At 34.9% G+C, this 19,375-nt stretch overlaps 2 protein-coding genes across 2 annotated transcripts in view; both read left to right on the top strand.

Annotated features, from left to right (window-relative positions):
- Positions 1-1,776: 1,776 nt before the first annotated feature.
- CLEC1B (C-type lectin domain family 1 member B) lies at positions 1,777-10,406 on the top strand. The gene is made up of 6 exons (XM_046685515.1): positions 1,777-1,925; positions 2,545-2,643; positions 3,666-3,785; positions 3,938-4,089; positions 6,787-6,893; positions 8,695-10,406. Exons 1-6 carry the CDS (start codon positions 1,862-1,864, stop codon positions 8,837-8,839), a joined length of 687 nt encoding a protein of 228 aa, XP_046541471.1. The 5' UTR covers positions 1,777-1,861; the 3' UTR covers positions 8,840-10,406.
- Positions 10,407-13,473: 3,067 nt separating this feature from the next.
- The window catches only part of CLEC9A (C-type lectin domain containing 9A), a 14,652-nt gene continuing 8,750 nt past the window's right edge, over positions 13,474-19,375 (top strand). Inside the window, exons 1-2 of the mRNA XM_046652570.1 lie at positions 13,474-13,561; positions 14,563-14,643. Of these exons, the coding sequence (XP_046508526.1) occupies positions 13,474-13,561; positions 14,563-14,643 (169 nt within the window). The remainder of the gene's footprint in view (positions 13,562-14,562; positions 14,644-19,375) is intronic.

The following is a 19,375-nucleotide window of genomic DNA, read 5'->3' as shown; positions in this document are numbered from 1 at the left end:
GGTTACTAAGAGACCAGAATAAAGCTTTCTTGAAAACATGTCGATTGAACTATACCTTCCACACTCTTTTCTCTCTGTCACTTAGTCACAATTATTTTTCAGTGTTTCTGTATATTTCGCAAAAAAACCCCACTACAGTAAGGCAGTAACAAAAACAACATAGAAGAGAGGAGTTAAGGTGAAAGAAAACCCTTGGGTTTGGCGTGTGAGTAAATGCAGGCAATGTAAGAGAGGGAGGGTCAAACTAATTCTCAGCCTGCGCTGGAAGATTGGGGCTATATGCACTGTCAGGAAGAGTGAAGAGTTACTTCGGCTGAAACAGAAGTTACTCGAACAGAAGTAGCTCTAGACGAATGGTGGAGTAATGATCTGAATTTACCCAGCTTATGACTGGAAACCACTGAATATTTTAACTGAGATAAGAAATTCAGTGACAAAAGTGGGTTTGGGGATTTAAGAAATTTGATTATTTGATTTTTAGACATTATTAAATTTGATATTTACTTGAAGTAAGTGGGATTTTGATTAAATATTGGTTTTTGGTAAAAATATTTAAATCATGCTAAGTTTGGTTTTTAAAAATCAGGCAATGCCTTTCATGTTTGTTTTGTTCATTCTTTACCTCATTCTCAAAATAATTCGAGGTATGCTGGGAAAGAAATTTTAAAATAAAAGATTATTTTAAGAGAATTGACAAAGAATTCAAAGTGGAGGAGAAAAGAAGAAAGAAAAATATATACAAGCAGTGCTAAAGGGAAAGTTAGTAAACAAAATACTTGACACAAGACTCTATGTGATTACTATATTGAAAAGCAAAGCTTTTCTGGCCATGGAAGTTTAACAAAAATATCTGCTATAAAAGTATACAAGAGCAACTCTAATGACAAAAGAGACAGCACCCTCACCAATATGCCTACAAGTACAGCAGCTACCTATCTCTGACTGTTCTTATAACTACTCTCAATGTATGCTAAAATAGCAATTTAGAAGCCCATTTCATAAAGTTAAACATGTGAAATACTTATTATATTGTGACATAAAGAGCACTGGAATATAACCTTTTCCCCCAAATAGTTCTTCATCTAAGGACCACTATACTTGAAATTACATGAATTCATTGAGTTAAGATTTTCCATTCCCGGAAATTCACTTTAAAGTGCAAACATTACTTGAGTGCAATACATCAAGTCACTAACTGCATTAATTCACTTTATTTGATTGTTTTCCTTCTATACCTAAATTTGAGCGATATGAAGCCTGCCTCAAGTGGAGTCCTCCAATTTCTGAAAAATTTGACTTGCAAAAGATGCAAGAATTTGGATGAATTCTAGGTCACAATTAGGAATGGTCTATTCCAGCCCAATACCATGAAACATCTAATTTGGCCCAAATTAGATCAAATTATATTAAACTCGCTCCTCACAAAGGGATAGACAATACATATATCTGCTGGTATTTTACCCATGAGTTTTCATCAGAAATTAGTTTATTGAAACAATATTATTTAGATTCTGCTAAGGTTAAGATGAAGCATGAACTTTTGTTCTTTGAAAGGATACACATGATGGAATATTGCTTCATTTAGAGTTGAAGATAAGGAAACAGGAAACAAATGCCATATCTACTCCTTTACCACAAGTTATTATTTTTGTATTTTCTTGTTCAAGGCCCATGTATCTGTAAGCAGCTACGAAAGTGCTTCCTGGAAGGAAAAAAAAAAAAGTGCCCCAACTCATATGGCTCCACCTTACCAGAAACAGGAGCATCACAGACTGACAGACATTGAAATCATAAGAGTGGACACTAACTACATTTTGCAAAGTCATTGAACCTTGAGCTCACTTGTAGTCAAAGGAAAGTCATGCAAGATGAAGATGGATACATGACCTTAAATATTGAAACTCGAAAACCGACTCTCACCTCAGGTAAGAATGCCCAGAGCCAGCAAATTGGGAATTAATTATCTTAATAGGTCAACCTAGTTTCCTTTTTATCCTAGTGATAGCACATATAGTCTTATTTTCCTGAATGACTTTCTTTCTCTACAGCACTTGACTAGTATCTACGGAGGCTCAGATAGATTTATTTAGAATATAAACAACAAAAGGTACAAGCAAGTAACATTACATTAAGGCTTGTAGAGTTTAATGCTGGAGAGAATAGAAACCAAGGGGATAAGGGGAGAGAATGTTTCACAATCCTATTTTCTAAGATGTCAGCAAATGGGTGTGATTCTCCAGTTGTTGATTATAAAAGCAATTATTTATGAGAGTAGGCACAAAACAAAACAAAGACAAACACACAAAACCTTAACAGTTAGTTATATTTTGACTCAGAAAGAAGTCCATTGGGGATGGAGATGGATATGTGGAATGGGAGCTGTATAGTAAACACTATTGATGATCTCCACGGGAAAACAGCCAAGATCTTCCAATGAAGATATTTCTATCACTTGGAAAATTCTGAGAGGGCAGGGACGGGGTGACACTGCCCCATAGCCATGTCATACTGCCAGCCCCCAACATCTTTATTGTATGCCCACAGTTGACCCTGCTTCCTCATCTTTGTGGCGTGTGATGGCTTTGATTCTGCTGGTCTTGTGCGCGGGGATGGTTGTTGGGCTGGTGGCTCTGGGGATCATGTGTAAGTATTGACTCATTGTCAAAGATTTGATCTGAGGAAGGCAATACCTAAAGATCCTGGTGTATCCCACTAATCTTAATTGTCATTATTGGACACTATTCTGATCATCATATATGTAGCTCAATATATTCTCAACAAAGGAGAATACTGACCTTTTCCTTCTGATTAAAATCACCTTTTAAATTTTTTTATTAATTAAAAATTATTTCAAAAAATTGTAAACTTGGCTTTAAGATCCTCTTCAGAATGGATTCACACTTTTAAAATTTTCTTTTTCTCCCTATACGACGTATTTTAAGATTTAGTCAACCTGGAATTTTCTCAGTTTCATAAGTAAGTCCTATATCTCCTTGCATGAAATTTGGCTCATTTTATTCCCTCTTCTGAAGATGTCCTCCTTCTCATTTTGTTTAATGAATTTATTTACTTCCATGAAGAGACGATTTATATCCTACCTAATTAATAAATATTTTTTCTACCTGTAAACTTACAAGTCCTCTAATGTCACATTATCATCTGTTTAGTTGTTGCTTGTTTTTATATTGTTTACTTTTAAAAGATATTATAGGATTCTTCATCTTTTATTTACCTGAATATCATAGCACTTTGAGCACAATAGGAAATCGATATGCATTTTTTAAATGAATGGATGTTTTGGTATTACATGAAAAACAAAATGACAGCAAAATGCACCTCTGTGAAATCTGCTTAGAAATCTGCATTCAAGGAAAGTCAAAACAACAGCTTTGGGCGTGCAGTTTGATGGTGGCATTTTCTCATTTGTGACTGACTCCTTCAAATAGTTTGCTTGTCCTGGATAACTCTCAGATGCCAGTCTTGCATAATTCCTAATTTGTTCTCTATACCCCCTTTACCCTAATCCCTTTTTAGCACTCATTTACTAGTGTATCTAGTAAACACTTCATAGATTGATAATTCTACTGAAATTAAAATTAATTGAAAGCTCTTTACACCATCCTTATTATCTTGATTACAACTTATTATGTAAATTTTACATCTAGCTGTCACACAGCAAAACTACCTACAAGCTGAAAATGAAAATCTCTCAAGAACTCTGCAACAATTAGCAAAGAAGTTTTGCCAAAATTTAATAAGACAATTGGGAAAAAAGGACAATTTAAGTAAGTATGGCTTGGTATCCTCTTCATCTTCTCTACCTCTGAAGTATTTCTGCGATGCTATTTGTAGGGAATTTTGAGATCTTAGGGAAACATGGGGAAAAATTAAGCCCAATTTAGAATGAAAGGATTGCTATGCTTGATTTCTCCTGAAGGCCATAAATGCAGCCCGTGTGACACAAACTGGAGATATTACGGAGATAATTGCTATGGATTCTTCAGGCACAACTTGACATGGGAAGACAGTAAGTGGTACTGTATTGATCAGAATGCTACTCTTGTGAAGATCGCCAACCAGAGCGTTTTGGTAAGGAGATTTCTATGTCAAATATTTTGAAGTCAGAAGGAGAAAAACCTCAAGTGAAACATTTGACTTTAAAAAAATATATTTTGGGGGCTGGCCTGGTAGCATAGCGGTTAAGTTCATGCACTCCGCTTCAGGAAGCCGGAGTTCACATGTTCAGATCCCTGACGAGGACCTACACAGGGCTTATCAAGTGATGCTGTGTCAGGCGTCCCACATATAAAGTAGAGGAAGATGGGCGTGGATGTTGGCTCAGGGCTAATTTTCCTCAAAAAAAAAAAATAGCAAAAACAAATTTTTTTTTCATGTCTTCCAGTTTGTGCTACTCTGAGAACCTTGTCAAGCTCAGTAAAAACTACACCATTTGAGAGTAGTAAGAGGTGAAATAGGACTATGGGATTTTGAGTTCTGATCTTATCTCTGCAACAGTCTTTTAACCTTTCTCAACTTCTTTAATTCTATTTATTAATTCTTAAAAGAATCTGGAAGTATAAAGAAAAGTAATATGATTGTAAAATATATGTAACAATGTTATGCCAGTATTACATGGCTTCTCAGTGCCTGCTAAATTGCTGACAACTTGAACAAACCATGATGCAAACTTCATTTTTTTAAAGGCTCTCCCAAACATAGTTTTGGAAGCAATCTCATTTGCATAACACGCAAGATTTCAGTTGAAAATTTTCTGCTAACCATCTCCTTTTCCACAATTCCCCCCTTGACAGCTCCTAACAAAGTCTCTATTTTCAAGCAAAATATGTCCACATCCACTCATGCGCTTTCCTTTTATTATTTAATGTAACTTTTCTCTTTGTGAATCCTGGGTGCAAGCCAGAAACCAAGCCTTGGCATCTCCCTTCTACCCTACAACAGGTTTATCAAAACATATTTTTTTTAAAAGGCAAAAATTCTTGGGGCCGGCCCAGTGGCCGAGTGTTAAGTTCATGTGCTCTGCTTTGGCAGCCCAGAGTTTTGCTGGTTTGGATCTTGGGCGGGAACATGGCACTGCTCATTAGACCATGCTGAGGCGGCGTCCCACATACCACAACTAGAAGGACCCACAACTAAAATGTACGACTATGTACTGGGGGGATTTGGGCAGAAAATAAAGCAGAAAAAAATTGGCAACAGCTGTTCGCTCAAGTTCCCCTTCTAAAAAAAAATTTCTTTATGGTATTTATCCTACAATTTCTAATATAGTTATTATTCATATTTTTGAATATTAAAATGTAAAGCAGACATAAATTGGAATAGATCGGGTTTTGGGTTATGTGCAGGCAGAGATTCAACATTCAAATATTCAAGCCAGTCATATTCTACAGAATTGCTACAGCTGATCAGCAAAATTGACTCATACTTTTTTGAGAGCTGAAGTACACAGTAGTGGACCAGACATGAGGATATTAGTCCAGTGACATTCATGATCATTTGTGTGCCATGTTATTCTAACTTGCTATACCATCTACTTACTTTTTGTGGGCTCAGACTCACAGAGAAGAAATTCCGATAAATAAATGAACTTTTCTTTCCAATCAGGCAAAATAAGAGAGTGTCTTGAAATCTCAACTCCTACAAAGAGATTAGTTGGAGTTATATAAATGTGTCTTGAATCTTAGTACTCTAAATTGATGACAGATTGGAGATTTATAACTAAAAGAGGAAATAATGTAATTTTTGAGAAATAAAGAATAGTTAAATTTCAGACAGACTTCAGGTAGAATATACTCCCTATAGTGAAGTACATAATGTGGATGTATTTAAAAGAAAAGAACAAGAATTAACAGAAAGGTGAAAAGTGGCTCAAGCTTTAAGAAACAAGCAGTTAAAAGAAATGACTTTCACATAATATCTCTTACAGAATGCCATTTTGTCTCATATGTCTGTTAAGAAGCTCGGCTCAAGTCATTTTTTATTTGCCAAGAATGCCTTGTCCCCTATCTGCTTTTCTGGGAGGAATGAGAGTATATAAACATTTGACCTCTTCTTAATTTTGTTGCCTGTAGATTGATTGACTCCATTAATTCAAAAAATATGTGCTGGAACTATTCCAGGACATGAACCCATGCAGTTAATGAAACATACAAAAAGCTCTAACGTGATGGAGCTTATATTCTAGTTGGACCAATAAGCAATGAACAAAACAAATTAGTATATAATATAGTAGATAGGAAAAGTAGATGTGTGTTATTTGTGAAGGCCTTTGAGAAAGACATCATATAATTCTCTTTTACCCAATCCACTAAAACAAATTAATAGTTCTGTATGTAAGATTTGTGGGTAAGCTAAGCAATGAAACTAAAGCAAGAAGAAGTTAAATCTAGGGAATATAAAGTTTCACCAATAATGTATTTCTTCTTCATTATCCTTCTGTAGTCATTTACCATTTATCTTATTTAAGAGACATATATGAGACTATTTGGACGTCTAATCTTCAATCGATGGAAGATAAACACAGAGAAAGATTAGAATATCAGTTATCTTTGTGTACAATTTTTTCCTGTGTCTTACAACTATTTTTTATTCCAAAACAAGTGAACTTGGTACAATTCTAAATACCAAATATAATTAGTTAATATTAATATATACAAATAATCCAAACTTTTTTTTTGGCCCAGGGTCTTGTCACGAAGCTTTGTCTTTATGTTAGTACGAGAAAAGTGGTAGTATTCTGACCGTTATATTTAATTGTGTTTCCAATAGGAATATATCAAAAGCAGGACATCATTAATCCGTTGGGTTGGATTGTCCCGACTGAACTCTAACAACATGTGGTTGTGGGAAGATGGTTCAGTTCCTTCCGAAAATGTGTAAGTCAGTGGACACTCAAAATACAAGGCACAACTAGCAATTTTTATTCCTAAGATCCTCTATCCTCTTGAGTGCAAGTTACTTAACAGTTGGGAGGTGGCTCTATACCCTACCGTAGGTTATAGAAGCAGCAGCTGAGTCACTTGCACCCTAACCCTAACAAGAGAACACTGGTTATGAGACGATTCTACTTTCCCTACCCACCCATTCTTCTGCTCTTTATCTAAGGTACAATCCACCTCTATTCCCAATATTTTTTCCCATTAATTTCTACCTCAACTTTACCATTGGAACATTTTATGTGTTCTTTTTTTTTCAGTTTGATCTAATTCTTTTCACATATTTTTAGAACAAAATTATCATCCTCATTATTTTATAGTTGAAAGTTATTATTTTGAGGATTCTTTTGACTTTGGTATCATTTTACCTACTCTTCCACCCCAGGGATCTCCAAGAATCAGGCACATCATCATTCACAAAGTGGTTGTAACGTCCATGTTATGAGGCTCCATCCTTCCACAGATAATCCAGGCAAAAGGGACAATTGTATTAAGAGTTCCTTAACGTGACTTTCCATTCTCCAGTCTCAACAACTTTTTTTCATTTTGTATATCAAAACTGAAATGGTAAAACTAAACTGACTTGTACAATCTGATCATTAAATTTTTAGTTAATTTATTCAAAAGATATTTAGTAAGTATTTACTGAGTAGGAGCCAAGGATACCGTAGTACAACAAGCCTCTTCATAGTTCTTGAGCTTTATCTCTTACCACTTGCTGCCTCATTCACAACATTGCAGGCAAACCGATGTTCCATCTGTTCTTTCAACAAATCAGACTTCTTTTGTTGTCTTAGGACTTTAGTACTTGCTGTTTCCTTCTAGAATACTCTACCTCCAGAACTCCATGACTGGCTTCCCTTCGTGACTCAAGACTGTTTAAACGTCACTTCCTCAATGAGACCGACTTTAATTATTCGAACTAAATTAGCCTCCCTCCACTCACATCCACTCGAGTCTATCATATCACACTGTTTTGTTTCTTCACAACTCTTACCACTCTCTGAAATTTTCTGTTTATTGGCTTCTTACCAATATCCCCCAACTATAATGTAAGTTATCCAGTAGGAGGAATCTTGTCTTCATTTACCACTCTATCATTAGCATGTAAAACAACTTTGGCACATAGTAGGTATTCCATAGATTGTTGGCAAATAAATTAGTAAATATACATTCTTTGTCCTCTTGTCATAAGCAGTCTAGCAGGAAATATAGACAAATTAACAGACCATTGCAATACAGTCTGCTGTCTTATATCTGCTACCTTATAACATTATAAATCCTCATTTCAAAAATACTTAATCAGCTTATTTTTCCTTGAGCTCATTCCCATTCTGTTCAGCTACTTGCCTTACAGAGCTCTCCATCTTCTCTCTATTTATCTAAATTCTACCCTTCTTTCAAGACTAAAGTATGATCTTCTATTAAAAGATGAAAAGATAAAGCCTTTTGCATAATTTCAGATCCCCATCCATCTTTTGGTTTGGATTCCTTTTGTACCTAGCATTTACTTGCTGCTTAATCTTATGCTGTATTAAATTGCTATTGAGCTTTTCAAATGTACACATACTTTATACTCTCAAGCAGACTGGAAGTTTACCAGCAATGTAAAGTTGTGTTTTACTTATTTTCCCCATACATTTTGTTTCCACTTTGTGCAACAAAACATCATACATAGAGTTTGATTGTTGGTTGTTTATTTAGCTTTTTAAGGAACTCATTCTACTTTTTCCATTCACAGGTTTGAGCATTCTGGAAATGAAGGAGAAAATATGGATTGTGCTTATTTTCATAGTGGGAAAATTCACCCTACCTTCTGTAAAAACAAATATTATTTAATGTGTGAGAGGAAGGCTGGGTTGGCGAAGGTGGATGAACTACTTTAATGCAAAGAGATAGGCAGGATATCACACACATGTGCTTGATTATACAATAAAAGACCTGGACGCAGAAATGACTAGCCATAAAATTGATTATTTCTCCCTTTATTCCCCTTGAAGTCATCCTTACATTATCTTTCCGACCAACACTACTTAGTCCCATCTTTATATATCCCTTTATACTAACGGATAACTTAGTCTCTTCTTTACACATCCAGAAGCTAGTCTGCGAGTTGATCATTTGTTTCCCAATTGTTCTATTTCCATCAATTTTCTTCTTGTCTTTTTTTTCTAGTTGAAATTTTATTTCACTTACATATTTATTTTAGATGAACTGACGTTTTTATGATAAGAAGTTATCCTTTTCTAACTAACTCACTACGTTCTTTCTTTTCTTTGTTATTTTTTCAATTGAAGTCACATTGGCTTATAACATTGTCTCAATTTCAGGTGTGCATTATTATATTTCAGTTTCTGTATAGTTGCATCATGTTCACCACCCACAGTCTAGTTTTCATCCGTCACCATACATGTGTGTCCCTTTATTACTTTCGGCCTCTCCCACACTCTCTTCCTGTCTTTTATTCCTAATTATCTCAACATAGTATGACTCACTGCATGTTCAGAAGAAACATATAAATTTAAAATTGGAGCAAGAAAAGGTAGGGCTTAATGGACTTAAGCTGGGGATAATATCTAAGTTTGAAAACTATGCAAAATATCTAAGTTTGAAAGACAGCATAAGGTAGTGGAAAGAATACTAAACTTGGAGTCAGTAGAATAATTTGTATGCTATGATCACTTATCTAAAGTACACCATGGACCAGTCATGTAGCCTCTTTAGCTACCATTCTCTCCTATTTCACATAGGGTAACACTTACGTCTTTCACAGTTCTACAACTGAAAACAAAACTTCAGAGTATTAACTAGACCAAAGTCCATTAAGGCAGACACCACGACTTTCCTATTGGCTGTTAAATGCCCAGCACCAAGCACAGTTCCCGACTCAGAGCAAACAGAAAAATATTGGTTTCTCATTGTGTGAGATAATTCATTGAAAAGCTCTGCAATCAGTAAAATACTATACAAATGTAACTTCTATTCCAAATCTACCTCTGGTCAAACTCAACAGCAGTAATTTTCTGTGCAAAAGAAGAAAAATAAAGTTTCTAACAAACCTGATGGAATTGAAAATGAGTAAATGCTTCTTAACAAGGCCCATAGGCTAGCAGAGGGAACAGCAAGTAAAAATGCTTTATCTAGTTCTTTTCCTGACAGTTCTGTGCTTGGTTTTTGCTGAGCAACTCAGGAAGCATTTATAGAACATGTGGAGAGGCACCCTTTAGCAGGATAACAGGAAAAATTGCATTTCTTTCCCACAGCTTCCCCGAAGGTGCTCTTTTTTCTTAAATTAGTGGTAATAAAGTGTATGAATGATTCTCAAACATCTCAGCTGAGGTGTTGTTAAAACATGCAGATGTTCAAATACAAATACTTATGGTATTCAGTTGGAAGGCTGAGGAGACACAAAAACCTTTTAGCAAGCACCCCCTCTTGATTCTGATATGAACAGTCTTTAATAGATTGTGAAAAGCATTACTTTAGAATTTACTCCTTTATGTGGCTTTTGATAAGTTAATCACATTAAAACTCGGTTTCCTCATCTTTGAAATGGGTTTAAATATTATTACCTTGTTCATAAGGTAATTGTGAGGATCATTTAACATAATTATATAAGACATTGAGCAGAGTTCCAAGCATGCAATAAATACTCAATAAATATGTATTACTTTTATAGATTTGTGCACTATCGCCCAAAAGACACTGGAATATTTATCTTTTTTAGACTATCAATAAACAAGCAGTTTTGGTGGAGAAGGCAAGGAAAAATAACAGAAATACCTCAGATCCTGCTTCCTCTTTGAATGACACGAGATCTTTGCTTTCAGGGGATATACCATTACTTTCCTATTTTTGTTGTTTATTTAGAGAAACCAAATAGGACATAACAGTTTAGAAGACCGTCCAAAAATCAGCCATATCTTTGCACTTCAATGTTTTATCTCCCCCAAATGGAAAAACGTATATTTATACATCACTATGAGATAACTAAATTTTGAAGAATAATATCTTAGTGCGTGGCAAAAACGCAATTGAAAAATGTAAACCAGTCAAACTGTACCTACAAAGATTATTTTTTCTGGTACTCATATTGAAAGCATATTACACATGAATTAAGAATAGTACAGATTTTAATAGCATGGGTTCTGTGATCAGACCACCTAGTTTCATATACTAACTCTTCCACTTACTGCATAGGTGAACTTTGGTGAATAATTTGACGTCTCTATGCTTCAATTTACAATTGTTACAAACGTACTAACAGTAGTAGAGCTGTTGTGAGAATCAAAATAATTCATGTAAAAGCCCTTTGAAACAGTAGCTGGAATGTAATGAATAATAAAGAACAGGTAGTATGATTAAAAACATCAAGAGTAACACAAGTAACATATTAATGTTTTATTGAGAGAGCCCAATGGTTCCTCAAAGAAATTTATCAGAGAATATACTGTATTGGGGAAAACTAGATCTTTCTGAGCCTCATATTTAGTGCTTATGAAATTCGAGGGTACCTGGAAATTAATCAAGACTCATTGAACTTCCTTGCCTGTGTTCTAATATTAGTCTTAATGCACGTTTGGTATGCTTATGTTTGTCCCCCTTTTTCTCAAGATAGAAATCATTCCATTGTAAAGGCTCTGGGGAATTAAGCCACATTGCTTTTCAGATCAGAATCTCAGATCACTGATATGAATATGATTTTAAAAATGAAAATCGGAGCTGGCCCCATGGCCGAGTGGTTAAGTTCGCGCACTCCGCTGCAGGCGGCCCAGTGTTTCGTCGGTTCGAATCCTGGGCGCGGACATGGCACTACTTGTCAGACCACGCTGAGGCAGCGTCCCACATGCCACAACTAGAGGAACCCACAACGAAGAATACACAACTATGTACCGGGGGGCTTTGGGGAGAAAAAGGAAAAAATAAAATCTTTAAAAAAAAAAAAATGAAAATCATGTGAAATATTTGGAGAATTTGCTGCAGATTCCCCATTTGCCTCCTGAGATCCTCTCAACCCCACCCTGTCCTGTCGCCTTGGGAGATAGAACTCAAATGAACGGCATTATCTGGGCAAACTTGGCCACTGGCTTCCAGATAATTTAGTTATTGGGAGGTACTAGCAGTGACCAGAGGGTGAAAAGAGAGGTATTTCCCTGGCTCTCGCTCTACCATGCCATGGTTTGGCAAAGGCTGCATGTTCTATATCTTAGACCATGCTCCCTCAGACAGGCCACAATGAGGCAATAAAGACCCTCTCTTTAACTCCTCAGGCCTAGGGTTCTTGATAGCTTCCAAATGCATTTTTCACCAGTCCTTTTTGGTTCCCATAATCCTTCCCAAAGTCTTATAAACAATGCCTTTATTAAATGCCCTTAAGTTACCCCTTGAGTGTACCCTTTGTTTTCTTCTGTTACAGAGGTCAATGATTGATTAAGTGCGACACTAAAGTAAAAGAGAACATTGCAATTTTGCATACTGTTGGGATTTGCAGACAGCAAATTACCAAGACATGACCTTTGGCCATAAGGACAAATGACCAATAGATGAGTGATGATTAAAGCATCAAATTTCTAAATACAAATGCTGTAGTCACAGGATGTGGCAGAAATGGCCATCTATCCACTAAATAATTCATACTTCTTTTCCAGAGTGAAGTTGTCATAGATAGTTTGCTAGCCAGGCAAAAATTGCATTTATCAGGCCCAACCTTTAGATCCAAACATGGGCATTCCATTAGGGGATACAGCTGTGATACAGGCTACTTCTAGGTTATAGCTTTCAAGAAGCAAGTGTGGATTTGCCACCTTTTCTTTTCCTTTCCAATAGCTAGAAGTAGAGAATCCAGTGTTTTATAAGATAGGAACCTGTGTCCCATTTGGAAGAAAACTACCCTCTAATCAGGATTACTCGAGCTAAAATGTTATGTGAGTGAGCAAGTTTTATTGTGTTAAGCAACTGGTATTTTGAGGTTTACTTATTACAGTAACTGCATTACCCTGAGGAATAGAGTGTGTAAATTTATATTAGGGATGAAAACTCTTCCTAGCTTTCTTGTCAAAGGGTGCACAGTGGTCTATAACTTCTGACACCCTGGTTAGCCCAATGTGAGCTAGCCTCAGACCTTTGCTATCTAGATCATCCCCCTGCTTCATGTCCTATATCGAATATAAGTGCATTCCTTGCTCTTTTATCCCTTTCATCTTAGTAATTCAGTGCTATCACTTTCAACATGCTACATTTTAGAAACGAGAACAATAACATATTCTATCGTTGGCCATTTGGAACTCAGTTTCTTTCTCATTTCCTTCTTTAACAAGTTGTGCTTTAGATTAAACTTCATAAACTTCAACTTTCTGGATGAATATGCATATATTCTATTCCTTAAACTCAAACATATTTTTTCACTGGTCTGAAAAAGTAGCCAGTTTCAGTTCTTTCACCAGTCTGCTCCTGACTACAAAAGAAGTTATTTGTCTCAGCTCCTCAGGTAGACAGCCTTACCTATCAAAGCATCTCAGACATGCAGGAGGAAGAAATGTACACCTCTCTCCAATGGGATAACCCAACATCAAACCCTTACCAGAAAAATCTGCCTTCCAAATGTTCAGGTAATGAGTTCTGGTTATTTAGTCCAAGACTTTGTAGTATATGTTTTCTTGTTCTATGACGAGCCCTAAGTGATCTTCCTAACGAGATAACCTATTTAAGTGTATGATGCTGTGCATGATATGCTAACATTAAAAAATGAAATGAAGTGGAAGACGAGTAAGTAAAGGTGGAAAGGAAACGGAAACGAGCAACAGACTTGACAAGTATGTGGTACTTTTTTCTCTCTCTCTCCTTCCTCCATCTTCAAATTCAGCAGCACGACATCTTCAAATGTCTCTCTGCTTCCAGAGAATGGGGCCCAGATAATCTCCCCATCCCAAGATCATTTACTTAATTACACCTTTCAAGTCTCTTTTGCCATATAAGTTAAGATTGACAGATTCCAGGAATTGGGACATGGTCATCTTGGGCAGGGGAGTTATTCAGTCTACCACACTATCCAAAGATAAATTTTACGTAGTTTTCTCTGATTAGCTTTAAGAATATAACAGATCATGCATTCTTCATTTTTCCTTATTGAATAATTGCAAAATTACGTGGGAAAAAATGTTTCTCATCCCAAACTGTGTGTTTAAAAGGAAATATCTTGGAAACAATCTTATTCAAGTGACACTGAAAAGAGACGAGGAGATGTGAAACAGCATTTTTGCTTTCAAAAATTAAAACGTGCTGCCTGGTTTGTTACAAACTCTGAAAGTTGGAAAATAATACATATAAGTAGTTAGTAAAGTTATGGCATCATATAAGGATTAAAGAAGTATAGTACTAAATCTGTTTGGCGTTTTTCCAAATTAAATGCTATCCCTGTTATAACTTGCATTTCAAAGAGTCTGAGTTCTCTTTTTCCTCTTACACACAGTTACACAAGGCCTCAACGATTCTCTAACAGGAATGCCTAATGCTAATTTCTTCTTTTACTCAGTCTAGTCTTATCCTAGCCCATCTCTTTCATCTACTTTCTCTAACTCGATTTCATTTCTTGTCCCTGTTTCTTGTTTAGGAACACGGTGTCTTGTGATAGTGATTTCATGTATTTTCTGCATGGGCTTGTTAACAACATCCGTTTTCTTGGGCATCAAGTGTAAGTACTAAAGGATATCTTCAAAATAATCTATATATATATATTATACACTACATATAGTTTTATATACAATTATGTATATGTATATCATTATAAACAAAACTTCATAATTTATAAATCGATAAATCAATTAGAAACAACTAAATGCATATAAGTGATATAAAATAATGGCTTCCGAGTTTAAGTTATGGGACATTTATTTGATATAACTCTTTAAGCACTTGGATGCTACCGATAGCTTTTAATGTTCAATTGTATGTTGTTTAACTCAGATCTAATGGCATAGGTCTCTTTGAGAAAAATAATGCAAGTAATTACTTATATTGTGATGCAGTTTGCGAATCACGTTAGCATGCCAATGCATGCAATCTGAAAGATTTCAATATATGCTCTTCCTTTTATAAATATGCATTTATTCTAAACTTGACATATGCAGATTTTTTTGATGAGTTTCTCACTTTATATTAGGTAAGGTACAATTTACTATATTTAGTGTAAACCCGAGAACTTCATCTGGGCCATACTTAACCACATTTATTTATTCCCTTTTGTCCAAATTTGAGACATTTTTCCATATCTTGCAAATGAAATTTTTATACAATATAATAAATACAGAGCTGCAGATTCCAACAAGTACTAAGAACTTTTATTATCACTCATGCTAACAATAAATAATTGTTACCTTATCTATCTCCTCAAATAAAATTACACAGCCTACAACAGATGTTAGAACTTCCAGAAAGCTTTATCTCATTCTATGCTCCTTCTGTGCTTTATCAAAAAAAGAAAAAAATTAAATCAAATGTAAGTCTATTTTTTAAAGGAAACATGTTTAAATATCTATTTATCAAACAGATACATTGGAAGCAGATTGCAGAGTTCAAAGACATCTAACAGATAAGTTGATTAACATCTAATAATACAGTTTTCTTTATAAAACCAAAAGACATTTAATGGAACATTGCCAAGCTCCATTCTAACTACTATACAAGAATCCATACTTAATTGACATTGCAAATATCAAAATATATGGTTCAAATATCACTTCTATATAGTAAATTTGAATGTTGTTTTATAAATATGAACTACTTGGGGTAAGAAAATAAAATAAACTTGAAATATAAAGAACACTTTCAATTAAAAATAAGATTAACTGAAGATGCAACACTTTTGAGCAATATTGTCAAGTGAATGGGATATAGAATTCACTTTTATATAAAAATAAATGTATAGTCTCCAATCATCAGTTATTATATTGCCAGACAGAATATAGTATGCACTAAGGATGCTTATGAAAGCATACTGTGCACTTTCCATGTCCTCATGGAAAAAAATCCACATCCTTGCTGTCCTTTGGATACTTAATTTTGTCTTCCTCTCTGTGTAGCTCATAAAATCTGTTTAGATAAACTATGACAATCATGTTCTTAACAAACTCTGGGTTATCTTAAACTGTACTAATTCATTTTGACCCAGAAATCTCACTTTTGGAAAATTTTCCAGTAGGTAAACCTGCACAGATAGCAATGGGGGGCAAAAAAGACTAAAAAAAACTCAAATGCCTATCACTAAGGGAGCATATGAATCAACAATGGTGGATCCACAATATGGAATACCATGAAGCAAGAATGAAAAGGAGGAGGTAGAAGAGGTGGAGGATGAGGAGGAGGAGGAAGAGAAGGAAGAGGAGGAGATGGGAGAAGAAGAAGGAAGAGGAGCCAAAGAAGAAGAGGGAGAGGAAGAAGATAACGAAGAAGAAGAAGACGACGACGAAGAAGGAGAAGAAGAAGAGGAAAGGAGAGGAGAGGGGAGGGGAGAAGGAAAGGAAGGAGAAGGAGGGAAACGGGAGAAGCAGGAGGGGAAGGAGGAGGGGGTGGAGAAGCAGCAGCATCTATGGAAGCTATTCTCTATGGAGTAATATGTAAATGTCTTCATGATATATTGTTAAGTGAAAAAAAAAGGAACATTCAAAATAATGTATATCCTATGCCATATATTTTTTTTCTTAAAGATTGGCACCTGGGCTAACAACTGTTGCCAATCTTCTTTTTTTTTTTTTTTCTGCTTTATCTCCCCAAACCCCGCCCTATCTGAGTTGCACGTCCTTCTAGTTGTGGGATGTGGGATGCCGCCTGACGAGCGGTGCCGTGTCCGCGCCCAGGATCCAAACCCTGGGCCTCCACAGCGGAGCGCGCGAACTTAACCACTCGGCCACAGAGCAGGCCCCGCTGTGCCACAATTTAATTAAGGATAACTTCAAGTTACACAAAGTAACATTGGAATGATACATAAGAAATAACTAAAATGGTGTCAGGATAAGTTAGATAGATGATGACAATGGTGAAACAAGATATTTCGGTGTTTACTTTCCATGGTCTTTTTAATGTTTTGATCCCGTGGATGTAATATGCATTGAAAACTTTTTAACTCTGAAAACAAAAATTGTGTGAAGAAAATGGTACTTTAATGAGGATAAATAAAAGCTAACTAGAAAATAAAGTATTTAAGACTTTGAGTAATTTCTGGAAAATGCTTACAAATAAAAGTTTTTCTTTTCTTTGATTTTGTATTAGTAACTATAAATATCTATTTTTAAAACCTAAATGTTACTATACAAATGTAAAATACTTTTACCTTTAGGTTTTGTTCAAATATAGTGGCTTTTATTTATTTATTTTTTCCTACCAATGTTATCGTTTGCCAAGGTCGTCTTATGCATTCTCAGCACTTAAGGCTTTTTTAAACTAAAACCAAGTTAGTTAAGCAGTTGTGTTAAACAAGAACTAGCTTGTGCCCTTCAAACTTTTCTAATTAATTGCTTGTCCCTGCTAGTTACAGATTATGTTGTAGCCACTAAGTTTTGAGTTATAAAAATCATGTTTAATTTTTAATAATTATTCTTAATCATGTTCCATTTTAACAAAGAATGTTAAATATTCTCTTCATGAAAATGTTCATTGTAAGATAAATGTCAATACAACTATTTAAATTATAAACGTAACATATATAACATATTATATATATAATTTAATATATGCATTAGAAACCAGGACATATTTTTGACAAAAAGTAGTAAATGAAACCTATATCCTTCCACTTAAAGTATCGTGATATATAAAAGTAATGAATGAGCTAATTTACAAATTATTCTTATATATTATTAAAAGTGCATTCATACATATCTGACAATAAAATAGGTAAAATTAGTCATGTTGCATTGATATAAAAGAATACAATGTAATTCAAAGAAGTCTTCTAGAACTATTGTTATTAACATGGAGCTATAATCATGCAATATTTTCCCACAAAAGAAGCCGATTAAAAAGTCGTTTAAAGAAAAATATAGTTTGGGCCTGCCCCAGTGGCCTATTGGTTAAGTTTGGCATGCTCCGCTTCATCAGCCTGTGTTCAGTTCCTGGGCACGGACCTACACCACTGGTCAATGGCCATGCTGTGGCTGTGGCTCACATACAAAAAAAAGAGGAAGATTGTCAATAGATGTTAGCTCAGGGCAAATCTTCCTCAGAAAATAGAAGATTGGTAATAGATGTTAGCTCAGGGTGAATCTTCCTCAGGAAAAAAAAGAAAGAAAAATACAGTTTAATAAAAATTATATGTCAGATACATGTAGTTTTTACATGCATATATGGGAAAAGGTTATAATGGATATAAAATAAATATTAACAACTGTTATTTGAGTGATAGGCTTAAAGGTAAGTAGAGTAATTTCTTGCTTTCTCCTTATATTTTGTATTTTGTTTTTTCTGCCATATTAGTTATGCTAGATGACTTTCTATTTAAGTAACTCTATAGTGCAAAATATTTTCTAAGAAATCAGATTTTTTTCATTTGTTTTACTATTCTTTTTCATTTTCCTAATTTACCAATTAGGTATAACATATAACATCCTATAACAAATACTTTTATTTTGGGAAGCATTGAAAATATTTTGTCTTATCTTTCCCCAGGTAATTGTATTTTTAGTCTTCATCTGTCACCTGTTGCAAATTGATTACAACCCTAATACCAATAAAGGTGCAATATATTGCTTCCAATTTAGGGGAAAACTAAAGAGAAGCCTCATTTCACTTTCTCCAGTTTTATTACAGTTTTATGCAGTACAGGCTTTTCAGGTAGTAATAAACAAAGCAATAAGAACCTCAAAAATATTGTTAACTAGAAAAAGTTCATCAAAATTTAAAATTTTAGAATGATACTTCAGATTCCTAAAAGAAAGATTGTTATTTCTCACCATCTAAACATGCCAGATTATTATTAGGATAAAAGAACTAACATCGCTGTCCTACTCTCCACTCTGGTTAGTTCCAACCTTTGCCAAGAAGAAGAGAAATAATCAGAGCCACTGGCAACCTGGGTTACCTGAACTATCCACAGATGGACAGGGCGTAAACATTTGTTTTCTCTAGTCCATGGTTCTTGATTTGTAGCATTTCCTTCTCGGTAGCAATGTTGATGACTAAGACAGATAGAATATGCAGATATGCAATTAAATATTTTATTACAAATGCTGATGACCAGTTAATGGAGAGATGAACAACATGCAGATACAAATTGTTTTTTCATAAACAAACTATACTCTTCTCCTGTATGATAATATCTTCTTTTGAGAGCATAGCCAAATTGTGTCCGAGTTTCCCTTTGAGGTAGAGCTAACTAGATTTTGTGTGGATCAATCTTAATAATATTCACTTCATTTGTATTTTTTGAATCC

This window comes from Equus quagga, chromosome 1 (genome assembly GCF_021613505.1).
Source record: "Equus quagga isolate Etosha38 chromosome 1, UCLA_HA_Equagga_1.0, whole genome shotgun sequence".
Taxonomy (NCBI): Eukaryota; Metazoa; Chordata; class Mammalia; order Perissodactyla; family Equidae; genus Equus; species Equus quagga.
This window is presented reverse-complemented; position numbering and strand designations above follow the sequence as displayed.